The sequence below is a fragment of the Eleutherodactylus coqui genome, chromosome 1 (genome assembly GCF_035609145.1).
Source record: "Eleutherodactylus coqui strain aEleCoq1 chromosome 1, aEleCoq1.hap1, whole genome shotgun sequence".
In the NCBI taxonomy this organism is placed as follows: Eukaryota; Metazoa; Chordata; class Amphibia; order Anura; family Eleutherodactylidae; genus Eleutherodactylus; species Eleutherodactylus coqui.
In genome coordinates, this window is record NC_089837.1 from 360,368,476 (window position 1) to 360,396,257 (window position 27,782).

A 27,782-nucleotide genomic window follows, 5' to 3' on the forward strand; every position below is an offset into this window, starting at 1 on the left:
CTTGACTTCTGTTAGAGATGCATTAAGTCTTCAGTTCATTTATAAACTGATGCTTTAAAAAACAAAAACAAAAAAAACTATTTAAAAAGAACCACATTATCCATGTTCTTACACCAAGACCAATTTTCGACTTTCTTACACCTAAGATCACAACACTTGGCTAGTTTCAGTTATCTGCTACTGCAGTCTAAAGGGCCCATGTAGACACAACGATTATCGCTCAAAAGATGTCTTTTGAGCGACAATCGTTGTGTGCATTAAACGGCAAGATGTTCGCTCAAACGTTGAGTGATCAGCTTGCGCTCCAAGTGGGGGATGTAGAAGACTAGCGGGGCAGCTTGTCTTCTGCATCCAGCTGTTCTCTGCTCGGAGCGCCCGGCTGGTATACAGCCGAGCTCTACAAGCGGGGTATGAAGAACACAGCTGGACCGCCCTGTTCTTCATACCCCACCTGTGTTCAGGTAGCGGGATGCAGCTGAAACAATAGTATCAGCTGTATCAAGCTGTGAATTCCTGATAAGGCTGATCATTGTCTTTCAACATGCTGAAAGACAAGGATGAGCGACGGCATACTGAAAACTGCACGATGTCAGTGTTGTTAGACACAACGATAATCGCTCAAAAGACGGCTTTTGAGTGCTAATTGTGTCTAAATGGGCCTTAAGGCATTTTCACCAATCTTGTGGGGGTCCAATCCAGCATTTTTCACCTATCTAGTGGATACATGAATAGCTGATGGGAATGGGAAGGCAATTAGCTGGATCTAGCATGTATCATTTGTTCAGTAGATTCTCTTTTCTTTCCCACAGTTGATTTACTTACAAAACGTAGATCCGCGCCACCACACAGGAATCCGTTATCACAGAATAAAGGGGTTTTTACTCACCTGGTGCAAAAGCGGGATCTCCACCTCGGGGAGAATAACCCGCTTGCACCGATGATCCCCGGTCGCCTGTAGAACTAAAGATGTTCATTTATGCAGGATCCTCAAAAAATCCTCAAACGAGGAGATGCAGCAGTAGGGAGAGCCCCAGTGGGTATTGCACCACACAATGGGGAAGAAAGCAGATACAGCAAAATAGAAAAAACTCCTCCTGCGCTCTCTTTCTTCAGGGTCCTGTGATCCAATAAAGGAAACTACCAAGTCTCCACAGTGTATAGTAAAATATATTTAATTGTACAATTGTACATAAAAAACATATAAAAGTCTTGCAACGCGTTTCGGCACTAGTATCAGCGCCTTTTTCAAGCATGCTTTTTCAAGCGCAGGAGGAGTTTTTTCTATTTTGCTGTATCTAGTTGATTTACTTAGGGATTTTTTTAAAACTGATACACAAGAAAAAAAACAAAAAAAAAAAAAAACACAGTATTTTCCGGCGTATAAGACGACTTTTTTTTTCTTCACAAAATAGTTTTTATTAGGACCTTGTAAGACATACAAAGATAAAAGAAACAATAAGACGACTTTTTAACCACAGAAAATCTCCAAAGTCGGGGGTTGTCTTATACAGCCATTCAATTGACGTCATTGAATGGCTGTGATTGGTAATGCAGCGCCGCCTTTCGTTGGCTAACTCAGTGCGGCGTCAGCCAATCAGAGCATCAGCTTTCTGGAGGCGGGGCATTCAAGCCCAGCATCCAGAAAGCAATGCTCTGTTGGCGTGGAGGAGGGAGCGACAGCCAGCAGAAGTGCCGCAGGAGGGTAGTGTTGATTTTTTTTTTTCACAGCGTATTCCCAGCATATACGTTGACAGATGGGGGGTCGTCTTATACGCTGGAAAATACAGTAAATGTCAAAAAGTTGGCTTTACATAATAAATAGAAGTAGGTTGATAGTTAAACAACAGTTGAATGATCACCTGGTGGAGTGTTTCACAGATGCAGCCATACACATTTTACTCCATATTGGTTGTTACAGTCATTTGAACTGACCATACATACATGTTCAACAATACGGCCAACGAACAATCATTTGTGTAACAGCCAAACGCATCAAAACCCATCCTAGATGACTTCTCCGGCAGTGATGGCATAATATCTCATCAGTCGCCTAAAACAACTGTTAAAATTTCAACTATCATTTTGGATGAAATTGTGTGTTTTGAAAAATCTTAAGAGTAATGTGTATGGGCTCTTGTAATGGATCTATAACCATTGTAAACTTCCAAGCATAAGGCTGTGTGGGTTACGTCTCCATCGGTTCTCATATACAGTATTTTTTTTTTTTTCACACTTGATTTTGAGTTCCCCAAATAACTTTTAAAACTCTGTAGCTTGTTATTTTATTATTTTTTCCCTCCTGCTAACAATGGTACTCTTCCAAACCGGCAACTGGTGCAGCAACTGGACAACCTCCGCTTCTCTGGGTAGGAGCATGAATGGCCTGCTGAGTCTCCTCACTCACCGTCTAGGTGCGCTCCCTAAGGAGAAAACATAGCGTTTCTGACCCCCATCCCAGGCCTCTCACTACTGAAGCCAGACTCCTACTGTACACTGATGAAGGGCAAATACCCTGAAACAGCTGTCTGTGCATGGAGTCTGGCTTTGCTTTTAATTCCTAGTCATTGTTACAAGGCTTGTATAAAGAGTCTAACTTTGGCTTGACGGAATGCTGCCTTCCAATAGGTGGCACTGTGGAGGTATTACTCCAGCTCCCTTATTTGTTTCTTAGCAGAAACTTTAGGTGTGCGTGTAATAAAATTGTCACTTCAAATACCTTGCCTGTATATGGTTAGTACTAATTATGTGACTACCAACAAACAATTGGCTATTTGAATGAGAAATTCGGTATGCCCCAGTAATGGAGATGAATTGCTATGCACTTGGTTATTTTTTTTTTTTTAATTACTGTAATATAAACCATATCATAGAGATTTAATTTTCACTGTCAATGCAGGGCCCCACACAGAGTCTCCTGTCCAGCTACCGCACATCTGAGATGAGCCAAAGATGCAGCTGAAGGCTCCAGCTCCATGCAACTAATGAATTATTGAAGTGCTTACCGATGGTTCATGGTTAAAGGGGTTGTCCCGCGAAAGCAAGTGGGGGTATACACTTCTGTATGGCCATATTAATGCACTTTGTAATGTACATCATGCATTAATTATGAGCCATACAGAAGTTATTCACTTACCTGTTCCGTTGCGAGCGTCCCCGTCTCCATGGTGCCGTCTAATTTCAGCGTCTAATCTCCCGATTAGACGCGCTTGCGCAGTCCGGTCTTCTCCCTTCTGAATGGGGCCGCTCGTGCTGGAGAGCTGCTCCTCGTAGCTCCGCCCCGTCACGTGTGCCGATTCCAGCCAATCAAGAGGCTGGAATCGGCAATGGAACGCACAGAGCCCACGGTGCACCATGGGAGAAGACCTGCGGTCCACCGTGGGTGAAGATCCCGGCGGCCATCTTCGCAAGGTAAGTAAGAAGTCACCGGAGCGCGGGGATTCGGGTAAATACTATCCGTTTTTGTTTTTTTTTAACCCCTGCATCTGGTTTGTCTCGCACCGAACGGGGGGGGCTATTGAAAAAAAAAAAAAAAGTTTCGGCGTGGGACAACCCCTTTAATAGCTGCACAGTTTTAGGCAAAGTGTGTGGCCAAACTTGCAACAAACAGTCACTGACCATTTAAAGCCTTTTTCAAACTCAATGCCCGCGGGCCAAATCTGGGCTGCCACATCATTTTAGAGTCAGAGCGGACGCAGAAGGAATGGCTCTCCACTTATCCTGGGGGACATAGCCAGTGCCTGGCACAGGGGGTGGCGCCAGCACAGGGAGCAGATGCCATCTTAGACTCTGAGCTCCGACGCACATCTCCACACCACTCTGTCCAGCAACTGACAGTTGGTGGCACAGCTCTGCCAGCACTACCAAGGCACCCTAGCCACCCTCCAAGGAAGGGGGCTTGCTGCTAAAGAGGTGGAAAGGGATAAACACCATTATAGTGCATAGAGCTCCCTAGCCATGTTAAGGAGTAGTTACACTTAGGGCTCATTCACATGGGCTTATGCAGTTTCAGTCCGTGAAACTGAAGGTCCCATAAAATGTCTCCTGTCCTCATATATTCACTGCGAATTTAAGCAATCCTATTGACTCTAATAGGCAATTTGGGTTTGTAATACTGACCAAAGTAGGACGTGCTGCGATTTTTCTTGAGGCACGTAATATGGAGCGCTAATACGCCCATGTGAATGAGCCCTTATAAAAATGGCAGCTAAAAATTTTATTTGGCTCCTAAATTCTTCAACTTGCGAGCCAATGGCTCCTGGGTCATTTATTTTTGCTTTTATTTATGAAATACAAGTTTTCTAAAACCCCTGAAGCAATAGGTATAGCTGACAGAAGAAACGTTAACATAGAATTACCCTTTAAAATGTCTACCTGAAAATCCAGCCAGATACAGTAAGCAGATGTACAGATATTTGTTCTTGCACCTGTCCATCTGACATGCTGAACAGTTCCAGTCTACCTCTGTTGGCAAAACTATGTCATGTAACCCCTGGGGTAACATGCAGAACATTAGTTCCCTATGACTGCACCCAGGCACTACTGGCAGATAAACACTATTAATAATGTCCCCAAGGACACTGGATACAAGAGTACGATCTGTAAAACAAGATGTATACTGCTGACCTTGACAGTAGGCATACCATTCATATATGTGTGTGTCTTGTACAAGTCAGATGGGATCCAAGGGATACACTATGTAAAGGCTAACCCAAACTACTTCCCTACAGCACCATAAACTCCGTCAGGGGTCCTACCCACTAGCGATAGGTTTTCTTGCGATGCGAGAGGGAGTGAAAACACATGATTATGAAACTAATGATTTTCAATGGTTTCATACTCATTTGCGAGGTTTTTACTCAAGGCATGCAGCGCTAAGAAAAATCTGCGCTATCACCCGTTGTTTTCACAGTCATAGTAAGACGGCCTGTCAACGGGCGTTGCGGTATCCCGCGGCAGATCTCTGCCGCCGCCCAGGAGCAGGAGCCGGCAGACAGATCTCGGCTGTCAGCCTATCTGACAGATAGGCTAACCACGGAGAATCACGGCAATTCGCAGCATGAGTGGAAAAATCGCAATGATTCTCCGCTCGTGGACAGGGTGGCGGCGCTTTCCATAGCAACGCTATGAAAAGTGTGCACTGCGTTCCCCGCGGACGGATTATCGCCACGCGGAACGCAATTCAATAAAGTCCGTGGACAGGCAGCCTAAAGCTGGCAGGAGCCAGACTGAAAAGAAACATCTGTGTGAAGTTGTCTAAATTTACTTTGTGCACCAACTGCCTTATGCGTGAAGATGGTGATCCTAGTGAGTGACTAATCCCCCAGACATTACAGCTTGTATATATTTAGCATTGCTGTCCTTTTTGTTTATCCCAATTTCCTTTATAATCCACACCTGGATGTAATTTACAGGGGTTTTGTCAGCAGTTTTGCTGATGAAAATCCTGTGTCTGACTTTATTTTAACAAATACGAGTGCTAGGAGGTCAGGACTTGTCTCTGAAGTGCTCCACAGCTCTGACAGCTGTTGTGTCCAACCAGGGGAAAGCTGGCAATCAGAGTACAGGTGTCAGGGATCGAACATGGAACCTGCACTCCAGTTGGTAGGTCTCACTACTGAGCCATTCAGCCTTTGGACAGTTACTCTGCATGACTTTTGACTTGTTCTCAGATCCTGCAAACCCAGCCCCTGTTCTAACCCCGCTTCTGTTCCTAATTAAACTCATTATAAAAGCCTGACCCTGCCACTGCACCAGTGCATGATTATTGTGCTCCAAGCCTTGATCAAGCTCTACTTCTGCCTGCTCCTCTGCTATTCAACTGAAGCCTCCCATTGCTGACCCCTGGCTTCCCTTCTGACTACATTACCCGCGTCCCCCATCTGTACTGCGAATTGAGACAGCAAATTGTTGACTCCTGGCTCTTCCCCAACTGCTCTCAAGGCCTGTGGCTACTACAATTTAGGCTCCACCATAGTGTCTGAAACCGCTACAATAGAGAAGGATCAGTGGAGCAACGCAATGAACAGAGCGCTGCAGACAAGTCCTGCCCTTGCAATACTTGCAGCAGTAGTGACCTGAAGATTTATTTTCTATGTGCCCGCTTGAATTAAAAAGTCATAGACACAGATATGATAACTTCCCTCTCCCTTGCCTCTACCTAGCGCTAGCTGCTAGCAATTGTGCATTAGCAAACCTGCTGACAGACTCCCTTTAAAATAAACTCAATCCCAAACTGGATGTGCGAGTCTAGTCTGAAGGTGTATTCTAACCCTGGACATTTATCACCAGTCCTCGGCTGTTTCAACACCTGCAGTAAGTAGATCCAACATTATCTCTATGCCAGTTGGTCATTATTCCAAGTAAGTGGGCTTTAAGGCCTCCACTTTGGATGGCCCTTTGCCCAGTTATACAAAATACTCCTTAATTTACATGCTCAGTGCGATCTCATGCCGGATGATTGTGTTGCATACTAAAGCAAGATTAATCGAGAAACAATTTGTTCTCCTAAGTTGATTAAAACCATTAAAGGCCCCGTCTTATCCTTCCATTCTTCTTGTTTTTAATGAGATATCTGAAGTTCAATTAAAGCAAAACGTTAATTAAAAAGAATTCACGATCATAGTGAGTTTTTTTCTTATACAAAGCTCATTGTGACTTTGTATACTAAAGAAAGAAAAAAAAGAAAAAAGGAGACCCAACACAGAGCGTCTGTTTACTCACAAGATAGCAATTTCTCTAATCTTCTTAGGACCCCCTCTCCTCCCCGCCTCCTTTAGATGGGATAAGTCTTGGTGGACTTCTCAGCAAAGGTAGGAGCTCCAGTGGGAAGGGATTGCCTTTTACTTCATATCCATCAATCAGAAGATAACTTAGTAGGCAAAGGTTGATCATCTACGTTATTTTACTTAGAGATATTGGAATTCTTCTATTTTGCTCGGGCGGATATTTTTGGATAAGTGACAGCCGGAAACTGGAGGCCAACTGTCATGCATCTTCTGAACATGTTTACTCAGTAACAAAGTGACATTTCAGCATTGGTTTCTGAAAAGCTAATTTAAGTGACAACCAATATGACAGTGCCTCCTGTTATTGGCTTTTTTCTTTTCAGTTGTGCTACTTTTTTTCTTTTTTTAAACAATGGTATCACCGTCAGTAAAAATCCAATTAGGAAATTTTAGCTAACTCACAAGCTGCTGGAAAATCTGTGGATTTCTCTTGCAGATTTCTTCTTTTGCCGACGACCACCATTATATGTGGACACATGGCCTTGGTGTTCATTAGAAGTGTGAAAGAATCCCACTGGCTGAAATACATTCACAAAGTTACCAGGAAGGAATGAGACATATTTCTTATTCTGCTTATGGGAACGATATATTTTAATCACCCAGTCAGACCATCCAGTCAAATAGATGATCTCTTAAAGTATTGGGCGCTCTTTAACTGCAATATTTTAAGTAGGGCAACAAGATGTTCACATTTTTTATGTTAGTTAGTGTTAAAACATCCTTTACTTTATGCGAAACTTGCCAATAAAAATGAAAACCACAAATCTAGACCCAAGACAAAAAAGTCAGAACTGCAAAGCACAATGTGCAAGACACTTCTGCCAACACACAGAGAGGTGGCGGGTACATAAAAGAATTGTGGCACAGTGCCTGCCAGCATGCTGCAGAAGAGGCAAACTGCACAGTATCAGTTCTGCCCACACAATATACACACAAGTACATTGCAGGGTCCATGTGCCAAGCACCAGGTTATGCCATGCTTTCAATTAACACTGCTCCATCTGTGCAAGTTCTGACATGTACCACTGCCAAAATACGACTACTTGTCATTTCATTAAATTTACCCAATATTAAAAAGGCAAGACTTGGGTACGCTCCGTTGCCATCCATTTCATGCACTGGAACCAATATAAAGATGCTTTCACCCAATTTCAGCCAATTTGCTGTGGATTTTGTTGTAAATTTTGGCGCTGACCTGCAGCAGATTTCACCCATTCCATTAGAATTCAATTGAAATAGTGAATGCTGCAGCAAATCAGCTATGGCTGCTTGCACACGGGCGGATTTGTATTGTGGAATCCGTGGCGGTTATCTGTCTCCGGGTTCCGCAGCAAATCCACAGCATGCTATGGAAAAGTGATTCTCCATGCACAGGAGCGGAAAACAAAAAAATAAAACAAAAATCGCAGCATGCTCCCATTGAAGTCGTCTGATCTGGGGGCCCTTCCGCAATTCATATTGTGGAAAAGTCGCGGATTCCGCATCATCGCTAGGCTATGATGTGGCAAAAAGCAGGAGTTCGAAAAAAAAAAAAAAATGTGTACTGCACATGTCCGATGGAAGCCGTGCAGACCAGTCGCAGTACAGATAAAGAGAAGAGAAAGCAGGTACGTACAGACGCCCCTGCTGCCAGGAATGGATTTTGCTTGCAGGCGGCCTTTGTGTGAATGTACCATAAAAGCTGAATTTCTTATAGGGCTTGAAACACTTTCTAGAATAGGGCTATTAATCTGCTATCCAAAAGGCTCCTTGTGTGCAAACGGGGAGGTCATTTGGAGGCAGACAAGCCCTGGTACTGCACCACCGCTCTCACATGACTGGATTTGAATTGCGGATTATGAATTCGCGATCGGTGCAGACAATCCGCGTTAAACCTCGGACATTGAAAGATATGTACTGTCAATTTTTCTTTAACATTCACGGATACGAATTGCGTATTCTACAAGCGGAAGGAAAATTGCAGCATGCTCTATTAATGCAGACGGCCTCCATTAAAGTCATTGGAGGCATCTGAACCGCAGCCCATATACAATTAACCGTGCGTATGGGCTGCAGGTACCCACGTCATCACTAAGCGATGGCACGGGAAATACAAAGAAAAGAAGACCCTGTACTGTTCATGACCAACAGCAAGCCGCCACAATACAGGTTAGTGCTGTATGCAGGGTCACAGCCTGAATCCGCTGCAGGCCTCCGCCATGCGGCATCCAATCCGTTCGTGTGAGCTTAGCAGCACGCAGCAGGTACACGTCATTGCGCACTTGTTAGGTGCTCGCGTGTATCTACTTACGGCTGTGTGAGCTGGCCTGTCATATAGTGATCCTTCCTAAGAAAATAGTGTTCTGTCACAATGGTGGGCACACTGCCAAGCCAATTTTAGAATCAATTGAGTCAATTTTGCTACATTACAGTACATCAATCGTCAGAAATAACAGATAATGACCTTGTCACCACATTTTCTGCTAAATAATCTGCTTGGAACAGATTGTTCTAAAATTCTGTTAGAACAAAAGCCTTTGTGTAACATTTATGAGCTGAGCCTGAAGCTAAGCTTTCTTCATGTGACTACCCTCTCTTAATTGGCACAACATCAAGCGGAAGAGCCGGCTTGAAAGAAGTTCAGAATTTGTTTATTGGTGCACGGGTTGTTTTCACGATACATTACATGCTGATGGATTTATGACCTTACTTTCTTCCTACCTCCAGTTCTCCTCATAACCCTCAAATTTTAAGTGAAGATCATGGTAAATAGTTACAAAAAAAAACAGAACACATTGATGCAAAGTTTTGTCTGTTCCATATATATAACTAGATGATTGTCTGACTCTTATGCAGGAGTGCTAAGGGGAAAAAATGTAAAATAAAAATGCACATGACTTGAATAGCGGTATAAGGGTGAGCAACTGAAAAGAAGTTTGCAGGACCATTACACACAGAGCAAAAAGTATAGCTCTAATATATTATATAAATACATCCAAAACAACAAGAACACCAATACTAATATCATTTGTTACAAAGGAAGCATTTCTTGTTCACGACTGGAAATCAATTGCGATTTTCCGCTCACAGGGACAAATCGCAGCATGCTGCGACTTTGTGCAGGCTACGCACGTCCGGCTTCCATTGAAGTCAATGGAAGCGGTCTGTCCCTTCAGCCATTCTGCAATCATCGCCATAGGGACGGCGCAGCGTCCTCTGCACTGTGCATGTGCCGCCGGCGCTCCGGACATTACATTCACAGCAGAAGAGAAAAGACAGCAGAGTGGTAAGCTGGGGTCGCCAGCTGGGCACCGGGTCGAATTCTGCTGCAGGAATCCCGCATGCGGGGTCCGACCCGCTCGGGTGCAGGTGGCCTTAGGCATCCTCCAGCCACATGTGTTCCTCTCATGGCAGGGATTCAAAGAGGCATTTCCCAGCAGGAGAATCCTCGGCCGCACGCAGCAAGGGTGTCACAGGAATGTCTCCACAACATTTACATAGTTTTATGGCTTTCTGGTCACCAGATTTATCAGCAAATGTGGAGCGCTATGCCGCAGGATACCAGTAGGAAACCTGTATTCCTCCATGCCACCTGAATCACATCTTGTATCCAAGCGAGAGACGGTACAGAGTACTAGAGCCTCCATTCCCACCAGAATCACATCTTACATCCAAACTAGAGGTGGTACAAGTGCTGTTGCGGGCAGGTGTCAGCTGGCAAAGACAGCCCGCACCCATCATACAAACCCTGCACCTGGAAGATGTGCATGTATAGTGTTAAGGGGTTAAAGCAAGAGCTATGAAGTCTTTGTAGCATGAGATCTACTTTTGTGGGGCCTGATATAGAAGATTTACAAGAGATCATCATAAAAAAAGGCTGTAAACAGGCTAACACATAAACCTACAATAAAGTGGTCTTCCTGTTTTGATGTCTCCACTGTAGCTGGCAATTTATTCTGTCACTACTACAATAAAAGAGGTTATCCCCTGGGCTGGAACTGAACAAGGCCACTGTGACCCCAATGATCATGAAAGAGTCGATCAGTGGTCATGCACACGGCCTGCTACTCAATTCACACCAGATTATGGAATAAGAATTAATAACGCTTTACTCCGCTCTCTCCAACACTCCAATGAATGGAGCGATTGTATCACCACGGTTTCATTCATCCAGAGCAGTCAGCTAGCTATCCTCTTACTGTAGAAAAGGGACAACATCTTTTCTTGGAAAACCCCATTTCAAGAAAGCCATGAAATGTCACATTTTCTATTTATATAAATAAAAAGGCCATATAAAATCTCAACCACTTAGTTTCCTTAAGCGGCGGGGGGAGAACAGAGGGAACATTAAGGCCATTCTATGAAGAGCTTTCCTTCAGAAAGACAGCAGGGTGACCTTATTGTGAGGCCCTTAAATGTTTGCGTTTTATGACTAAGTGCATCAATTATCAGCACACTCTTGACCAAGTCTATTTAGAAACTGCATGTGCAGATGGAAGTCGGCAATCAATCAGTAGCTGAAAATAACCCTGAGGATTTGTATACGTCTTCAAAGTTTCAGTAACCTTGAGAGATCCATTCAAGTAATTCAGGTATACTTTACAAGGAGCAGAAGAAAATCAGATTTGCATCAAGGTAGATTATGGAAACATTTCTAACACAAAGATATCCATTTTCTATGAAACACAAAAATATGAATGCCCTAAAACGAACAAAATTGAATTGCTTTATTGCCAATTTATCTGTTTATGGCCCCCTGCGCACCGGGCGGAAATTCTGCAGCAGGATCCGACCCGGCCGTCTGCAGGCGGCCTGTGTCTGTACCTGTAGTAAGCCAACAAACAAGCAGAGCGCCTCCTTTAGTAGCAAGACGTTAATAGCAAGAGATAGCAAGGGAGTATGCTCAACTTTTGATGTTGTGGTAGAATGGTCCGCCAGAGGGTATGCTGTAAATGCTGATAAATCAAACAGATGGAAGGACCAGGATATCCTCAAGTAAAACCAAAAACATCAGTAACTACCCTCTCCAAATGGGAATGGTGGAAGTTGTGACTTCAGGAACTCATGAAGTAATGAGAACAAACTTTCATAATGTCCATCGAGATGCGTTTTAGAGCAAAACCACTCTTTCCTTGAGCCAAAGACATGTAAAAAACCCTGTTTCCCCAAAAATAAGCCCTAGCATGATTTTTCAGGATTTTTGAGAATACTTGAAATCCAAGCCCTACTCCAAAAATACGCCCAAGTTACAGTTAAAGGGGTTGTCTCACGCCGAAACGGGGTTTTTTTTTCCTTCAATAGGCCCCCCGTTCGGCGCGAGACAAACACAAGGGATGGGTTAAAAAAAAAAAACATTTAGTGCTTACCCGAATCCCCGCTCTGCGGCGACTTCTTACTTACCTTACCAAGATGGCCGCCGGGATCTTCACCCACGATGCACCGCGGGTCTTCTCCCATGGTGCACCGTGGGCTCTGTGCGGTCCATTGCCGATTCCAGCCTCCTGATTGGCTGGAATCGGCACACGTGACGGGGTGGAGCTACGAGGACCAGCTCTCCGGCACGAGCGGCCCCATTCACCACGAAGACCGCACAGCGCAAGCGCGTCTAAAATTGCCAGAAGACGGCGAATTTAGACGGATCCATGGAGACGAGGACGCCAGCGCCGGAGGGGATAAGTGTATAACTTCTGTATGGCTCATAATTAATGCACGATGTACATTACAAAGTGCATTAATATGGCCATGCAGAAGTGTATACCCCCACTTGCTTTCGTGGGACAACCCATTTAATGAAAAAGGCAATTTAAATATAGTGTCCAGACAGCTATACACGTAAAAAAGGAAAAGCTTTTAGAGCCAAAATTAATTAACGACCATGTCTTGTTTTCGGGGAAACAGGGGTATGCAGTTTTTACGCATGTTGGCAAAAGACAGTGGTTAACCCCTTAACGCCACAGGATGTAAGTTTATGTCCTGGCGGGGGGGGGGGGGGCACTTAATGCAACAGGATAAAAACTTCTATGAGACCATCAATCCCTGCTTTTAACCCCTTACATTCTGCAAACATTGTAGATCATAGCATGTAAAGGGTTCACAGAAGGAGCGTGCTTCACTGGTGGTGTAATCATGGAGGGCCGATGATTTGCCACAGGAACTGGATGGCTTACATTGCAAGTGATACTGTATTACATTATTATAGAAATCAGAGCTTTTAATGGGGTTATTAAAAAAACTAAAAACTTTTGCCCACTTCCCGCATTTGTTTAAAAATCTACATATTTGGTATCATTGTAACTGTAACAACCTGTGAGTTGAACACATTTATCCTGTATGGTAAAAAAAGTTAATAAAAAGAAAACACACAGACACAGACACAGACACACACAGACACACAGACACACCAAAAAAGCAGTATGTATCCCAAATGGCACCAATGAAAACTACAACTCATGATGCAAAAAAGCCCTCACAAAGCTAAGTCCATGGGGGAAAAAAAAAAAAAAAAAATATCACACGAGATTCGTGCATTGCGGGACACACTAATCTCACATGAATATGAACCCAATTTCTTTGAATGGGGTCAAACACATAAGTGATGCTCTCCTGCATCGTGGCGCAAAATCGCGTCACGTCCTGTCTTTCAGCGTGCTCTCACATCGCATCCTCTATTGTTCTCAATGGGGCAGGGGCAGCATTGCACCACGTACAATGCGAGGTTTCCCCATTCAGAACAAAAGAAACTCTATGATCCTCTGCCACGGCTGTCGGCTGGGAATCGCTACTTCCAAAAAGTAATGGGAGGCAGATTTGTTAAAAAACCAACACCTTGCATCCATGGCAAAGTTTCAAGTTTGCAAGCACGATATTGGGCCGTGATTGACGGTCAGATATTGCGCTTGCCTAAATGCAATAAAAATACATCTTTCACAGACAAAAACTGCATGTGCCGTGTGAATGAGCCCTAACAATTGGTAAACCAATGAATGTGACATTACAGTTCTCCTCCCATTAGTAATCACCAGGGATACAGTCATAATAAGAGGCCGGTCACATTATGGAGCCTTGACACTTATGACAGATCCATATTTGAACAGATCAGAAATCCTGAAGGATTATTGGTTGGGGAGAACAGCACTTTGGGCTATGCTATCCTTCCCTTTAACAACTCCAGAAAGTAGAAGACAAATGGGAACGCAGACGTATTTTCCAAGAATGAGGTGCTGAAGCCAGTTTCCTGCGGCCGACAAGTTCCTATGTAAATATTTGATCAGCAGGAGATGGCCGGGTTCACCACAAGTCCTTAGTAATGTATCCAGGTCATCAGTGCAGAAGAGTGAAGCCGATACTGTTCTGCTATTCAGTGCTGAAATGGAATAGTGCGCAGAAGCATCAGAGCGCCTCCAAACCGGCTCCAGTATCATCCCTGCTATCCCATCCTAGATATTAGATACAATTACTGTCTGCTCCCTCATGCTACAACTGGGCTTATTCTATAACACGGAAACCAGCAGCCTGATGCCTGCGGATGTGGCTGCAAGTCTCAGCTGTAATTTCAACACAAATTAGTGTATACAAAAGAGGCTACTAACAAACTGGCCTAAAAAAGGCAGATGGGGATATTTTAGGTTGTTTGTCCTGGAAGTGGTATAAGTGTGTGGTGATTGGCAGCTCACCATAAAGGACATTTAGAATGCTTCAATAAAAATAAACTTTTGTAAAAAAAAAAAAAAAAAAAAAAGGTCCGTTTTTGTTTAGCACCTCGCTGGATAGTGCTGTAAAGGGGTTGTTTGATGCGGATTACTTTTCATATGGCTTCTATTATGGTCTACTAGTAATTATTAGGAAGTTATAGGACCAGTGTTTCTGGTGGTGCAATGCGCCAGACAGCTGTGCTACATGCATGTCACACACACAGCACTGCTACATACATAGTTCATACCATACAACAGCAAGCAGAAGCAGCACAGCACTGGAGATGAAGGACCTGCGATGATGTCACCATCATGCTCGGCCCCTGATCACATGACAGTGACGTCATCAAAGGTCCAGTATCCTTGTGCAGATTACAGACGAACTACAAACCCCTTGCGGCCTCAGTTGCTATGGAATACTAACAAACACCTAACCGGACAACAGCTGTGTGCATACAAGACCTGTGATGTCTCAGTCATGTGATCAGGGTCCGAGCATGCAACTCCCTCACTAGGGATAAAGGACCTGTGATGACATCACCGTCATGTGATCAGGGGTGGAGCATGTAAGTCACTCACAAACCCACTCACTCACGGACGGACATGTCGTCGTTAGTAGTTTGATCATCATCATAGAATGCTATCCCTCACTAGTGACCCCCTGCCTCTATGAAGAGCCGCCAACGTAGATGTAGCTGCAGAATCCTAGGTCACAAGAGAATTATAAGCATCCTGGAGAGGCTACTGGTAGCCTCTACTATAGTAGTCATAATTTCATAGTCAGCCAAAAACTCTCTACGCCAGCAACAAATATATCCAGGAGTGATATAGAAGCGAGGGCGTAATGTAACACATTCACTAAGAGTTGTATTTTAGGCACCAGATTAAGGGCTCCTTCACACTGGTTATTGTGATATCACTGCGGCAAAATTGCATTTGTGTGCACGCAATTTTTAAGCATAAACGATGCTTTTACTTGTAAAAAATCACGCATCACATTGCTACCGCTCGCGATTTTATCACAAGAAAGTCAATAGGAGTTTCTAATGTTAAAAACACATTGCAAAAAAAAATAAATCGCAAGTCCATGCGTTGCGATGCAATAAAAAGGAGGCTCCATATGGAAACATGGGCTAGAAAAAAACCCGCAAAAATGCAGAAAGAAATTTCGTGCTGTGACTTTTTTCCCCCACACCGCAGGAGTGAAAACATCATAAACGGGAAGGAAATCATCGATTTCATAATTCTGCGTTTTCACTCACGTCGTCTGATTTTTGCCCACCGAGAGGCACAGAACTCGCGTGAAAATACAACCCATAATTTACAATTATGTACATGGAGCGAGGTGAATGCGCCCTGATACACGGTTACATCAGAGTCAGTGTCACAGCGAAACTCCTCAGAGCAGCTTTACAGCAATTAAGGAGTTACACAAATAGCAGTTGCCTAATATTTTATTGTTGTTGCTTCATCACTGACTGGCACATTCCTATAATGAGCTGCGGGACAGATTTGTAGCTACTGTATATACTCAAGTATAAGCTGCGTTCTTCAGCACATTTTTTTGTGCTGAAAAAGCCCCCCCTTTGCTTATACTTGAGTCAGGGAAGGGTTAAAAAAAAAAAAAACTAAACAAAACAAAAAAATGCCATGCTCACCTCCCAGCCGGGAAAAGCTGCTTCAATTTTTGTGTTCCTGGCGGCGGTGTGGCAAGCTGCTTCAATTCTCCCCACCGTCCTCTCTGCTCAGCTCTGTCATCCCCCGCTGTCAGGCTGTGATTGGCTGTAAATGATCGAGTGCCGGCTGTGATTGGCTGGCGCTCGATCCAATCACAGCTCTTACTTACACAGCGCTGACAGAAAGGCATGCGGCAAAACTGCTCAAAAACCTGCCAAGTGCTGCGGGTTTTGGAGTTGCGCTTATCCTGCAAAAATCTTGCAGTTTTTCGCTGCGGCAAAACCGCAAGATTTCGGCGGTGAAACCTTCCCGTGTGAAGCCAGCCTTAGGCTGCCTGTTCACAGGCGGGTTTGCATTGCGCTCCCTGCAACGATAATCCGGCCGCAGGGAACGCAATGCACAGTTTCCGTAGCGTTGCTATGGAAAGCGCAGCCCCCCTGCCCACGAGCCGAGAATCATTGCTCGCGGCCGGCAATTCGCAGCATTAGGTCAGATCGGCGGACCGCGGAGATCCGTATGCCGACTCCTGCTCCTGGGCGGCGGCTCCCGCTGCGGCAAACCACAACTGTCATGGACAGGCAACCTTATGCTGGTCTCACATGACCGGATTAGAATTACAAATTCCATGATGGTATGCAGGCTCACCGGCCGATCTCACAGGTAGAATCCGCTGTGGAGCTCCTGCATGCGGAATCTGACCCACTCATGTGAGCTCTCACTAAGAGGTCATACAAAAAAAAAGACCACAAGAAGTTGGCAATTATGTGCAAGTAGCAAAAACTCTTCTTCCTGGTCTTCTCTTCTAATGAGACTATAAAAGGAAAAGGTTTCCACATTTAGTTCTGCACACAACACAAATAGAAGTTCCTGAAGTTGATGTCCCAGGCGCAGCAGCGCTTAGTGATGATAATTACATACATCTTATTTTCATAGAAGAATCTGCACTTAAGTGGTAACTTGATAACAATGCTAACTTTCTGGAAAAGAGACCAACACTTGGGAGGGCTGTGAGGGCTTTAGAGGTTTTTAACTGGTAAGGCTTCCTGCACACGGGCGTATTTGCATTGCGGAGTCCATGGCGGGCGTCTGCCTCTGGACTCTGCAGCAAATACAGCCCACAGTGTTCAATGGCAAAACGCCATTTAATCTCAAAGAGCGGAAATCGATTGCGATTTTCCGCTCGCGGAGAATAAATCGCAGCGTGCTGCGATTTTGTGTGGGTTACGCGTGGCCGGCTTCCATTGAAGTCAATGGAAGCTGTCCATCTCGCAGCACTTCCACAGTGAGCACTGTGGAAGTATCGCAGGATCCGCATCACTTCAGAGCGCAGACAGCTATCGCGCATGCGCAATGGAGTGCCGGCGGGCACATCCGCAGTGCTGTGCAGAGCCACCAGGCAGGTACGCAGGGGGTCACTGGGCTGGCACCGGGAAGAATTCCACTGCGGGAATCCCGCATGCAGGAGGCTACCCAGAAACAACTAATGACAAGATCTTGATTTTTTTTTTTACTATAGGTATAAATGCTTTTTTAGTCATTGTGCAGGTATGTAAACAGTAAGGTAATGTCCTGCTCAAACCTGATACTGTATGACTGGCCTGATGAGGTCACACTTTAGTCAATGCTCTTGCGTAGACTTGGTGATACCTAGGCCTCATTACATTACTCACTACATTCCTGTTTGTGAATCAAGATCTACAAAGACCCAAAATAAGAGATCTGATCTTTTATATCCAGAACGAGGGCAGGGTAATATTGGGAAACATAGGAGTCATTTATAGAAAATATATGTCGCCGTCTACATCCATGAATTCATGTCAGCCAACTATTAGTCCCCAGATGTTTCCTCATTGCCTCTCCATTGTTCTCACATACAAACACCTACTACAAACAATACAAAGTGATATCATCTGGAGGAGAGTAGTAAACACACACATAAAACCAAGCAAACACTACTGGCACCAAGAGTGGCGTAATGTCCAGCTATATACATTAGATAGCCACGTGCCTCTAGAAGTGGCTGATCTCTCAGAGAACAAAAGGACCAGGCATGATGAAATTTCCATACGTCTTCGTTCACATCTGCATTGGAGGATCTAATAGAAACCTCTGTTGTAGATTCCACTAAATTTATTGGGGGGGGGGGGGTACACAGTATTCAGCACCGCTTTTTACGGTAAAATGGTGAGCACACAACACAGAATAGTGTGTAGACTAGTCAGATTGGGTGTCTGGCAGGTACATTATTTCTATGGCCAACTTTAAATTGCAAGCTTCATTGGGTACAATCTTATTTTCTCGTCGTTTCAGTTTTTGCTTAAAGGGGTTGTCTCGAGGAAGCAGTGAATTTTTTTTTTGCCCAGTCCCCCTAATTAAGCATACATTACTAAGCCCCCCTGTAAATGACTTTTCTAGCTGGTTTGTACTTACAGTTCCAGCGTTTCAGCAACTTATAAAAATTTTCCCAAGATGGCCGCCGGCTCTTTTCCCATCGCTTGCTGTAGCCCGACGTGCACGCTCCCGAGACGCTACCAGCTGTGCCTCCCTGACAACCAGACGCCCCGCAGCCGCCGACCGGACCCCTGGATTGAACGTGGCCGACCACGGCACACAGTCACCCACCGCCAGGCAGCAGGTAACCGGTGCAGCCCCCCCCCGGCACAGCGGCAGCCCCCCCCGGCACAGCGACAGCCCCATCACAGCAACAGCCCCCCCCGGCACAGCGACAGCCCCCCCTCCCCCCCGGCACAGCGACAGCCCCCTCCCGGCCCATCACTTACCTGGGCAGCAGGACGGCGGGACAGCTGGGCGGCTTCTCGGGACAGCTGAGCGGCTCTGCACCTTCCTCTAACAGAGGATGGTACAGAATGGCCGCTCCAGCGCGCTCCCGAGCAGTGACAGCTCGTCTGCGCATGCGCAGAAGAGCTGTAGCGGGGAGCACACTGAAGCGGCTCGTGCTGAAAGGAGAAGACCGGACTGCGCAAGCGCGTCTAAAAAAGCAAGCTGCCAGCGAATTTAGACAGAACCATGGAGACGAGGACGCTAGCAACGGAGCAGGTAAGTGAATAACTTCTGTATGGCTCATATTTAATGCACGATGTATATTACAAAGTGCATTAATATGGCCATACAGAAGTGTATAGACCCACTTGATTTCGCGAGACAACTCCTTTAAGTGTATTGTGCAGTCAAAAAATAAAACATACAACAACAAAAAAAAGCTGTATGTGTTAAAGGGGTTCCTTGGCAATCAGTAAATCATAGGGTCATCTACAGAGACCTCAGTGATCAGCTCTAATCTTTGGGAAGGCCTGCAATGTCCCTACAGTGCCTCCACAGGAGGAATTAGGAATTACACACTTTCCATTAATATTTATGGAAGGTTTCTGCACTGCAGGACAAGGGAGATAGACAGACACTTTGTAGCCAGTCTTACCAAGAAATGATGATGCTGCACAGAGGACCTAGTAAGTTACCGTATTTGTCACTCTATAAGACGCCCTTTTCTCCCCCCCCCCCCCCAAAGTGGATGGGGTGGGGAGGGGGTGGGAGTGTCAGTGTACCTTATAGAGTGAACATGCCAAAATTCAAGCTGGCGGTCGCACGATCATTTACTATTCTCCCTCCTCTGCACTGCAGCCCCCTACATACTGCTGATTGGTGGTGAGTGCCGGCATGCTGCTTTCCTACCTCCATCAATCATCTTCTTCCCCTCCTCGCCCCATACATAAGTGCCGCTGTCACGGAGCTTCGGTGTTTCCGAGCTCTGCTGCTCCGTCGCCCGGTCCTATCCCCTGCACTGTCCCTGGGTGAGTTCAAAGTATTTTTTCCTCCTCTACAACGTGGGTGCGTCTTATAGAACGAAAAATACGGCATATGACATTTTTTTCTATTAAACCAGACAACACATTTAAGAATGTAATTAGAGCAGAAGCTATAATGGTGATTTTTAAGGGTTTGTTCACATGGTGGATTCCGCCTCTGAAACCACTGTAAAAATCCACAGCCAAGCCACACGCAGATTCAGCCCTTGTGAACGGACAAAATCCATATGGAATTTAAAGGGGTGGTCTCGCGAAACCAAGTGGGGTTATACACTTCCGTATGGCCATATTAATGCACTTTGTAATGTACATTGTGCATTAAATATGAGCCATACAGAAGTTATTCCACTTACCTGCTCCGTTGCTAGCGTCCTCGTCTCCATGGTTCCGTCTAAATTCGCTGGCAGCTTGCTTTTTTAGACGCGCTTGCGCAGTCCGGTCTTCTCCATTCAGCACGAGCCGCTTCAGTGTGCTCCCCGCTACAGCTCTTCTGCGCATGCGCAGACGAGCTGTCACTGCTCGGGAGCGCGCTGAAGCGGCCATTCTGCACCATCCTCTGTTAGAGGAAGGTGCAGAAACTGGAGCTGCCCAGCGGAGACGACCAGCCCAGCCCAGCCGCCCCGAGAAGCCTCCCAGGTAAGTGATGGGTCGGGGGGGGCTGCCGCTGCGCCGGGCTGCGCCGGGGGGGGGGCTGCCGCAGCGCCGGGGGGGGCTGTCGCTGCGCCGGGGGAGCTAGCGCTAGGCCGGGGGGGCTGTCGCTGCGATGGGGGGGCTGTCGCTAGGCCGGGGGGGCTGTCGCTAGGCCGGGGGAGCTAGCGCTAGGCCGGGGGGGGCTGTCGCTGCGCCGGGGGAGCTAGCGCTAGGCCGGGGGGGCTGTCGCTGCGATGGGGGGGGCTGTCGCTAGGCCGGGGGGGCTGTCGCTAGGCCGGGGGAGCTAGCGCTAGGCCGGGGGGGGGCTGTCGCTGCGCCGGGGGAGCTAGCGCTAGGCCGGGGGGGGGGGCTGTCGCTGCGATGGGGGGGGCTGTCGCTAGGCCGGGGGGGCTGTCGCTAGGCCGGGGGAGCTAGCGCTAGGCCGGGGGGGGGGCTGTCGCTGCGCCGGGGGAGCTAGCGCTGGGGAGCCGGGGGCTAGCGCCGGTTACCTGCTGTCTGGTCGGCGGCTGCGATGCGTCCGGTTGCCATGGAGACACAGCTGGCGGCGTCTCGGGAGCGCGCACGTCGGGCTGCAGCGAGCGACTGGGAAAGAGCCGGCGGCCATCTTGAGGAAACTTTTATAACTTGCTGAAACGCTGGAACGGTAAGTACGAACCAGCTAGAAATGTCATTTACAGGGGGGCTTTGTAATGTGTGTTTAATGGGGGGGACTGGGCAAAAAAAAAAATTAACTGCTTCCTCGAGACATCTCCTTTAAGTCATGGATCCACAGCAAGAAGTTACATGTCACTTTTTGTCGTTCCACAATGCGGATTTCAAATCCGTGGCAGAAGAATCCACATTGTGAAGACAGCAACGGGGATCCTCATTCGAATGAAGGGGATACAACTTTGGTACCAAAATCCACTGTGTGAACATACCTTAACAAAGACTAATAAAACAATGCAGTAATCTCATACAGTTTTGTAAGCTAACACTAGGAAGGTGAAATATAGGTCCTCCCTGTAGAATTCCTCTTAAATCCACCTCTGGTTTGGCCTTAAAAACCACATAAAAAACTGCCACAAATACCACCGAAAAAAAAGTAATATGACATATAGTGGTAACTATTTTAAGTATTAATTCAGTATCAAAACAATACAGAGTGGGTAAGCCCAACATGTTCTAATACAAGACTTGGGATATGATGCTCTAACGATCCATTCACAAAATGTGGAGGGGGAGATGTACTCCACAAAAGGAGGGGTTTCCCTTAATGACACTGCTCATCAAGTACATTCAATGCAATTAAATATAGAAAGCACCAGCAGAGGAGACACCTAATTGGTCATGCGGATTCTTCTGAACACACTGTTCTTAACATATAATTTTGTCACTAATTATAGAAGAACATTGATGAAGCAAAGTCCTCATTAGCAACATGCACATGCCACACTCAAAACATGACAGATTATATAATAAATCCATCTCTATCTACATAATCACAAAGGGATTTCTGTTGTCTGTTCTTTATGTATGGCCGAATGACTACTAGCCCAATTTGCACCAAATTTGCCATATAGGTAAACCAAGCGCTTCAGAAGGTTTCAGACCAGTTTTCAGTTCTCTACCATTCGACAAAAAAAAAAAAAAAAAAAAAAAAAAAAACACAACAAAAGCAAATATTAAAATCTCTCTGGGATGCCCCTGGCAAGATGTCAAGTTTCTGCACATGACATAGTATGCAAGGCTGAAAAAAGACAAATGTCTATCCAGTTCAGACTGTTTCTTTACTAATTGCGAGTAGACTGTTACTTATAAATTTGATCATTCTCATAAATTGCAACCATTTCAGACAAGTCATGGCTTCTAAAAGGAACCTTGTAATTGGACGAAAAACTCCTGCATGACTACAGTATCAGCAAGACAGACCAACAGCAGAGACTCCCTAGAATACCTGAGCCCAGCTCCATGCTGACCAGGTGCGTCACAGCCAACAGCGAGACAGACCGACAGCAAAGACTCCCCAGAAGACCCGAGCCCGTCTCCAGGCTGCCCAGGTGCGTCACAGCTAACAGCGAGACAGACCGACAGCAGAGACTCCCTAGAAGACCCAAGTCAGTCTCCAGGCTGCCTAGGTGCGTCACAGCTAACAGCGAGACAGACCGAAAGCAGAGACTCCCCAGAAGACCCGAGTCCGTCTCCAGGCTGACCAGGTGCGATATGCTAATCGACAAAGCTTCTATCTGGGCCAATATGCATAAAGCTGCTTTTCATTATAATTCAAAATGCCAAGTCAATGCACCAACCATCAATGAAGTTGCCATAAGCGCAGGGACAATACTTATTGGCGCGACATTGTCCTGCACAAGAGAGACAATGTGGTGCAAAGGATAAACAGATTTCACAGGTCCTACGTTGCCTTGCAGTTTCCAATGGATTTCTGGAATTGCCAGGATGGCTATCGCTTTTATGTTACTTAGATTATAAATGGGATACCATCCCAACATGAGTTAATGTCGTGCATGGACTCCTACACCTCCATGATAATGGTTCGCAGCAGTGGTCCCGGCATAACAAACCTTTGGTGACTTGACATTTATGACAAGGTGGAACCTGAAAGACTAATTTATGTTTTCTGTGTAAATAAGTAAATACATTATCCTCTTAGAATAAAATGTATTGTATCTTGTAATAAAGGGTGCACTTTATTGGATGTTGGCTTCATATCAGTAGCAAAGTTTTCAAACACACACATACGAAATAGACCCGTGCAAAGCCAAGTAATGCTGCTACTGCTATATATGTCAGGGACAGATGCAATATATTACCAGTATGACTGAGGCAACGTTCTGAGAATATGCAAACTGTAATAGAAAGCAATGGTTTCATGGAATCTTTAGTGTTAAGTTATAAAGCCGCCTTCCAGATTTCAGGCACCGTTAAAGAGCGTCAGAATCTGAAGGAGCAGAATAGTAGAATGATGGTGCAACCCCAGCACAAAAAAATTGAAAAGGAAGTGGAGGACAATGCCCTCTTTTTGAAGGGTAGTAAGCAGAAATTTTTGAATGAATCAAGGAAGTCCCTATGTAGGTACAGCCAGCGCCAAGTCCCGTTATACCCAGCTGAATCTTCTCCTAAGGATAACCGTCAGCCTTCAGACATGTCCCTGGCAGGTACTGAGCAAGAAGTCTGCCGGCCTCGAAATGCGTATACATGCTGCTATTATAAATAAACAGAAATTTGGCAAATAACCATCTCCTGTAATTATATGTATCTATAGGTTGCACCCTATATCCAAAAGTTTTTTTGAAGCATTTTAGAATCACGTCTACGTGAAGCATACGCGCGACTCTCTGAAGATGCATGTGTTTTGTGCAGGAGGGAGATAGCCACCTTAGGCCTCGTTCACATCACCGATACATATTTCCATTGTTCGGCTCTATCATGCAGATGCGAATATGGTCCTAGCTGTATGGCCATATGACCAACTTAAAGGGAACCTGTCACGCCCTATAACTAGCATAAAGTAAGTAATGGTGCCTATAGGACAGGGTCTGAGGAGTCTAGGGGTGTACTTTTTATTCCTAACTGGCTCCTCATTCCCTCGCAGTCACCACCGGTGACTCTTCAGTCAATGTGCATGCACTGCCATAGAGAACAGTCTTGACTGACTGAAGCAGAGTTACGCTCACAGACCAACCATTAACCTCCAGGGAGAAAAAGGACCCGGGTAAGTATAAGAAATACACCCCCAGACTCCTCGTTCCCTGTCCTATTGGTGGAGCTGAAGGGGTATTGTTCCATCTTCCTTATTTGCATATTTCCCAGCGGAGCATGCATGGCCTTATAAGTCTCCTTACTCACCTTCTATGCGCTCTCCTTAAGGCTGCTTTCACATGGGCGACAAAAGTCGCACAATTTTGCGACAATGCGATAGTGCGAGAAAACCCATATATGTGAAGCCCATGCTTTCCTATGGATTCCATCACATTAGCGATGTTTTCTCTGATATCTAGCTAGAAAAAAAATCGTGGCATTCTCTATATTGCCGCAATTTGCAATGTCTTGTTGCCCTTGTCTCCCTAAGGTGCCTTTGTTTTTGTTGCATCGCATGAAATCGTGGTTTTCGTGCGACACGACTAACATTAGAAAATCCTATTCTCTTTCTCACGAAAGCATTGCGGCAAAATCATGCTAAAAAAGTTGCGCGAATGGCCACAGTGTTTCCGTGAGAAAATGGCACAGTATCGCACAAAAATCACGGGCACGCAGGTGCGATATGTGTCGCCCGTGTGAAAGCGGCCTAAGGAGTGATGACCTTAGTTTATGGTGCTTCCAGGACATGACAGATTCCCTTTAAGGCTACAGACTGTAGGACACCATCGGACTATCTGCTCACATGGGAATGATGAACTGGCTAATTCTATTGTCATTCGCTAAGTGGAGACAATGATAGCCATCCTCTAAAGGAAATAAATATTAATATGCTTAAGAAGAACATAAATATTGATGGGATTGGGATGTCATTTTTATCGAAAAACCCCTTTCCCTTTCAGATGTTAATCTCCTCCTATATGGAGTATCCTAGACTACAAAGTAATTCGCACCCTTCGATGGGACTAGGCACCTTCTTCATTAGCAATGCATTCAGTCATATAATGTGTGCGACTCAAAGCATCTACAAGTGTGCCTGCAAAAGGCACCCCCTAAACAAGTCATTGAACATATTAGAGAACCAAAGAAGAAAAGTGCATAAAGTTAAAAAAATTAACTAAAATTGTAAATTGTTTTTTTTTTAATGTAAAGAACAGGTTCCCTTCGAACATTTTTCTATATATTTAATTAACCAATTCTGGGTACTTTTAATAGAGCCTTAGCTAAGTAAAATCCGTCTTCAGCTGTGTAGTAGAATACAGCTACTGATGGGAGGGGAGGTTCTCCTCGGTGTGCCCGTTCTCTGCCAAATGTTCCTGGCACACAGATGTACAGCTCGGATTAATGCTGGTTTATTAGCTATAATCACTGTATTTGCTCCTGCAGTCTTTACTTCTGTCCCGGCCAGCGTGGATGCCATGAAGGGAAGCCGACTCCTATTAGGAGAAGCTGCATTCAGTGTCACCGAGCAGCGTCGCATGAAGCATATGTCTCTGTATCATGCCCACTGACACAGCATCCCATAGTCGGCGTCGTGCTGTGAAGCTCAATGTAGTACTTCTAGGGGCCCGTCCACACTGGCACTGTCATGTATGTGATAGACGTACATGAAAAAAACTTTTAAAAACCTTGTGCATTCTAAGCATACGGTTACATTTTTAACATCATAAGCACGGTGAAGGTTTTGATCTGTTTTTATATACTTTTATTGTAATTAAGTTTTGTAATTCACTTTTTTCCTTCATCACAAAAAAACAGACGTTCAGTATATGGAAATGTACAGCCGTACGGTTCCATTGACTATGTTAAAAATAGGTATATGCTTCCATGGTTTTCTTGTAGCACATAGTAGGATCTAATCTAATTTAATCCCGAAAACAAACAATAAAAAAAAAAAAAAAAAAAAAACCCAGAAATATACGCCTTACTAAACATTGTCAGTAAGCAGCGATTAGATTTAACCTACTACGGCCTATGGCTCCATTAAACGCTAGGTTTTGGGAGTAAAAATGTTTGCGTCTCACAGATGACCATATGACAGCGCGGGCGGGCCCTAAGGCGGAACGGCACCTCTTCATGATATTCCCAGCTGGCCAGGACAGAACATAAGACCACAGGGGCAAATAAAGAGATTATAGACAAGCCAGCATTATTACACAACGATTATATGGATAATTATCATAAAAAAGGAGAGAGAAAATAAACAATGAAGATTCAGTGTAAACGCGGCCAACGACCAAATGACGAACGACAATTGTTCGCTTTTCCTATGGCATTCCTTTTATACAGGTACAAACATCATCATGGCCTCGTTTGCGTTACACGGCGCTCGTTCGCTCCCTCTCATTTGATAATACAGCGAAGACTGAAGATTCTCGTTTGAACGAGCCAACAATGTATCTGTACAGGCTGCGCAAGAGCGAACGGTGACATCATTGGTTCAAGCGATAATTGGCTCATCTTAAAGAACCCTCAGCTATACCAGAGAGCGGGCACACTGACGAGAAGCAGCGGGCATCAGTAGCAGTATTGGACGGATTTCCAGCTGCACAGCTAAATAGGACAGAGCTCTACAGCACTTTTTTGGTTAAAAGTGCCCAGAATTGGTTACTGCATTGAAAATGCTTAAAATCACCTGCTCTTTAGATTAAAAGTCCAGCTGTAAAGTAACTGGATGACTTCATGAAGGTACAGAGGATACTGGTGCCCCAATAATGCCCGCACTGGCCGGGCAGGTGAGGGCACCACTAGTTACAGACCGCAGAGGGCATCCACTCACCCAGATGTGCCATGAAGTCCGTGCCATTCCCCTTCTTGGCCTCATTGTAGATGACTACAGCCGATGCCCCCCTGCGGGCAGCGTTCAGCACTTTGTCCTTGTACATGCAGCCTCCTCGGGCCACCAGCGCTATCCACGGTTCCCCTTCCTCCATGGCCCTGACACTCATGCCGGGCACTGTGTAGTGGACGTCCGGATGACAGCCCTCCAGCTGCGCTGCGTCCCGGGGGAAGCCCACCAAGCCTTGCACGCTCTCCTTGGGAGAGCTGTCCCCATAGCGGCCGCTCTCGGCGGTGCCCAGCACCGTGCTGTTGGTGAGCGGCTCCGTGTACTCCGTGCGCACCAGGGCGGTGAACCACTCCAGAGAGCGGCCGCAGGACGGCAGGCACAGGGCGCACAGCACGGACACACACAGCCAGCCCAGCATGCTGCTCGTCAGCACTCAGGAGCGGCGCAGGGCATGGACCCGTCTACTCCGGGCACTGCTGGCATGGGATGCTGCAGCTCCTCCTGACAGTGCTCTGGTCCCAGGTACAAGGCTCCCTCCTCCTCTTCCCCTCACCCTGCTGGCTCCTCCCTTTCCTCTTCCCTGGTGAACGGACTATGTCCGGACTCCACAGCGGCTTCATGTCTAGTCCGTTATGTAACCCCTCGTATGAGGAGACGGTCGGACTGCGGCTTGTGACCCCACAGGGAGACATGGAGAAATGTCTTCACTAGTAGCCTCCACTGATGAGAATGGACACCCTTACTTTTTGCC

General features: G+C 45.7%; 1 protein-coding gene across 1 annotated transcript in view; it reads right to left on the reverse strand.

Moving 5' to 3' along the window:
- Positions 1–27,574, reverse strand: part of RNF149 (ring finger protein 149) — a 54,396-nt gene extending 26,822 nt beyond the window's left edge. The window contains exon 1 of the mRNA XM_066577732.1: positions 27,023–27,574. Coding sequence (XP_066433829.1) covers positions 27,023–27,449 — 427 coding nt within the window. The 5' untranslated portion in view covers positions 27,450–27,574. The remainder of the gene's footprint in view (positions 1–27,022) is intronic.
- Positions 27,575–27,782: the final 208 nt, after the last annotated feature.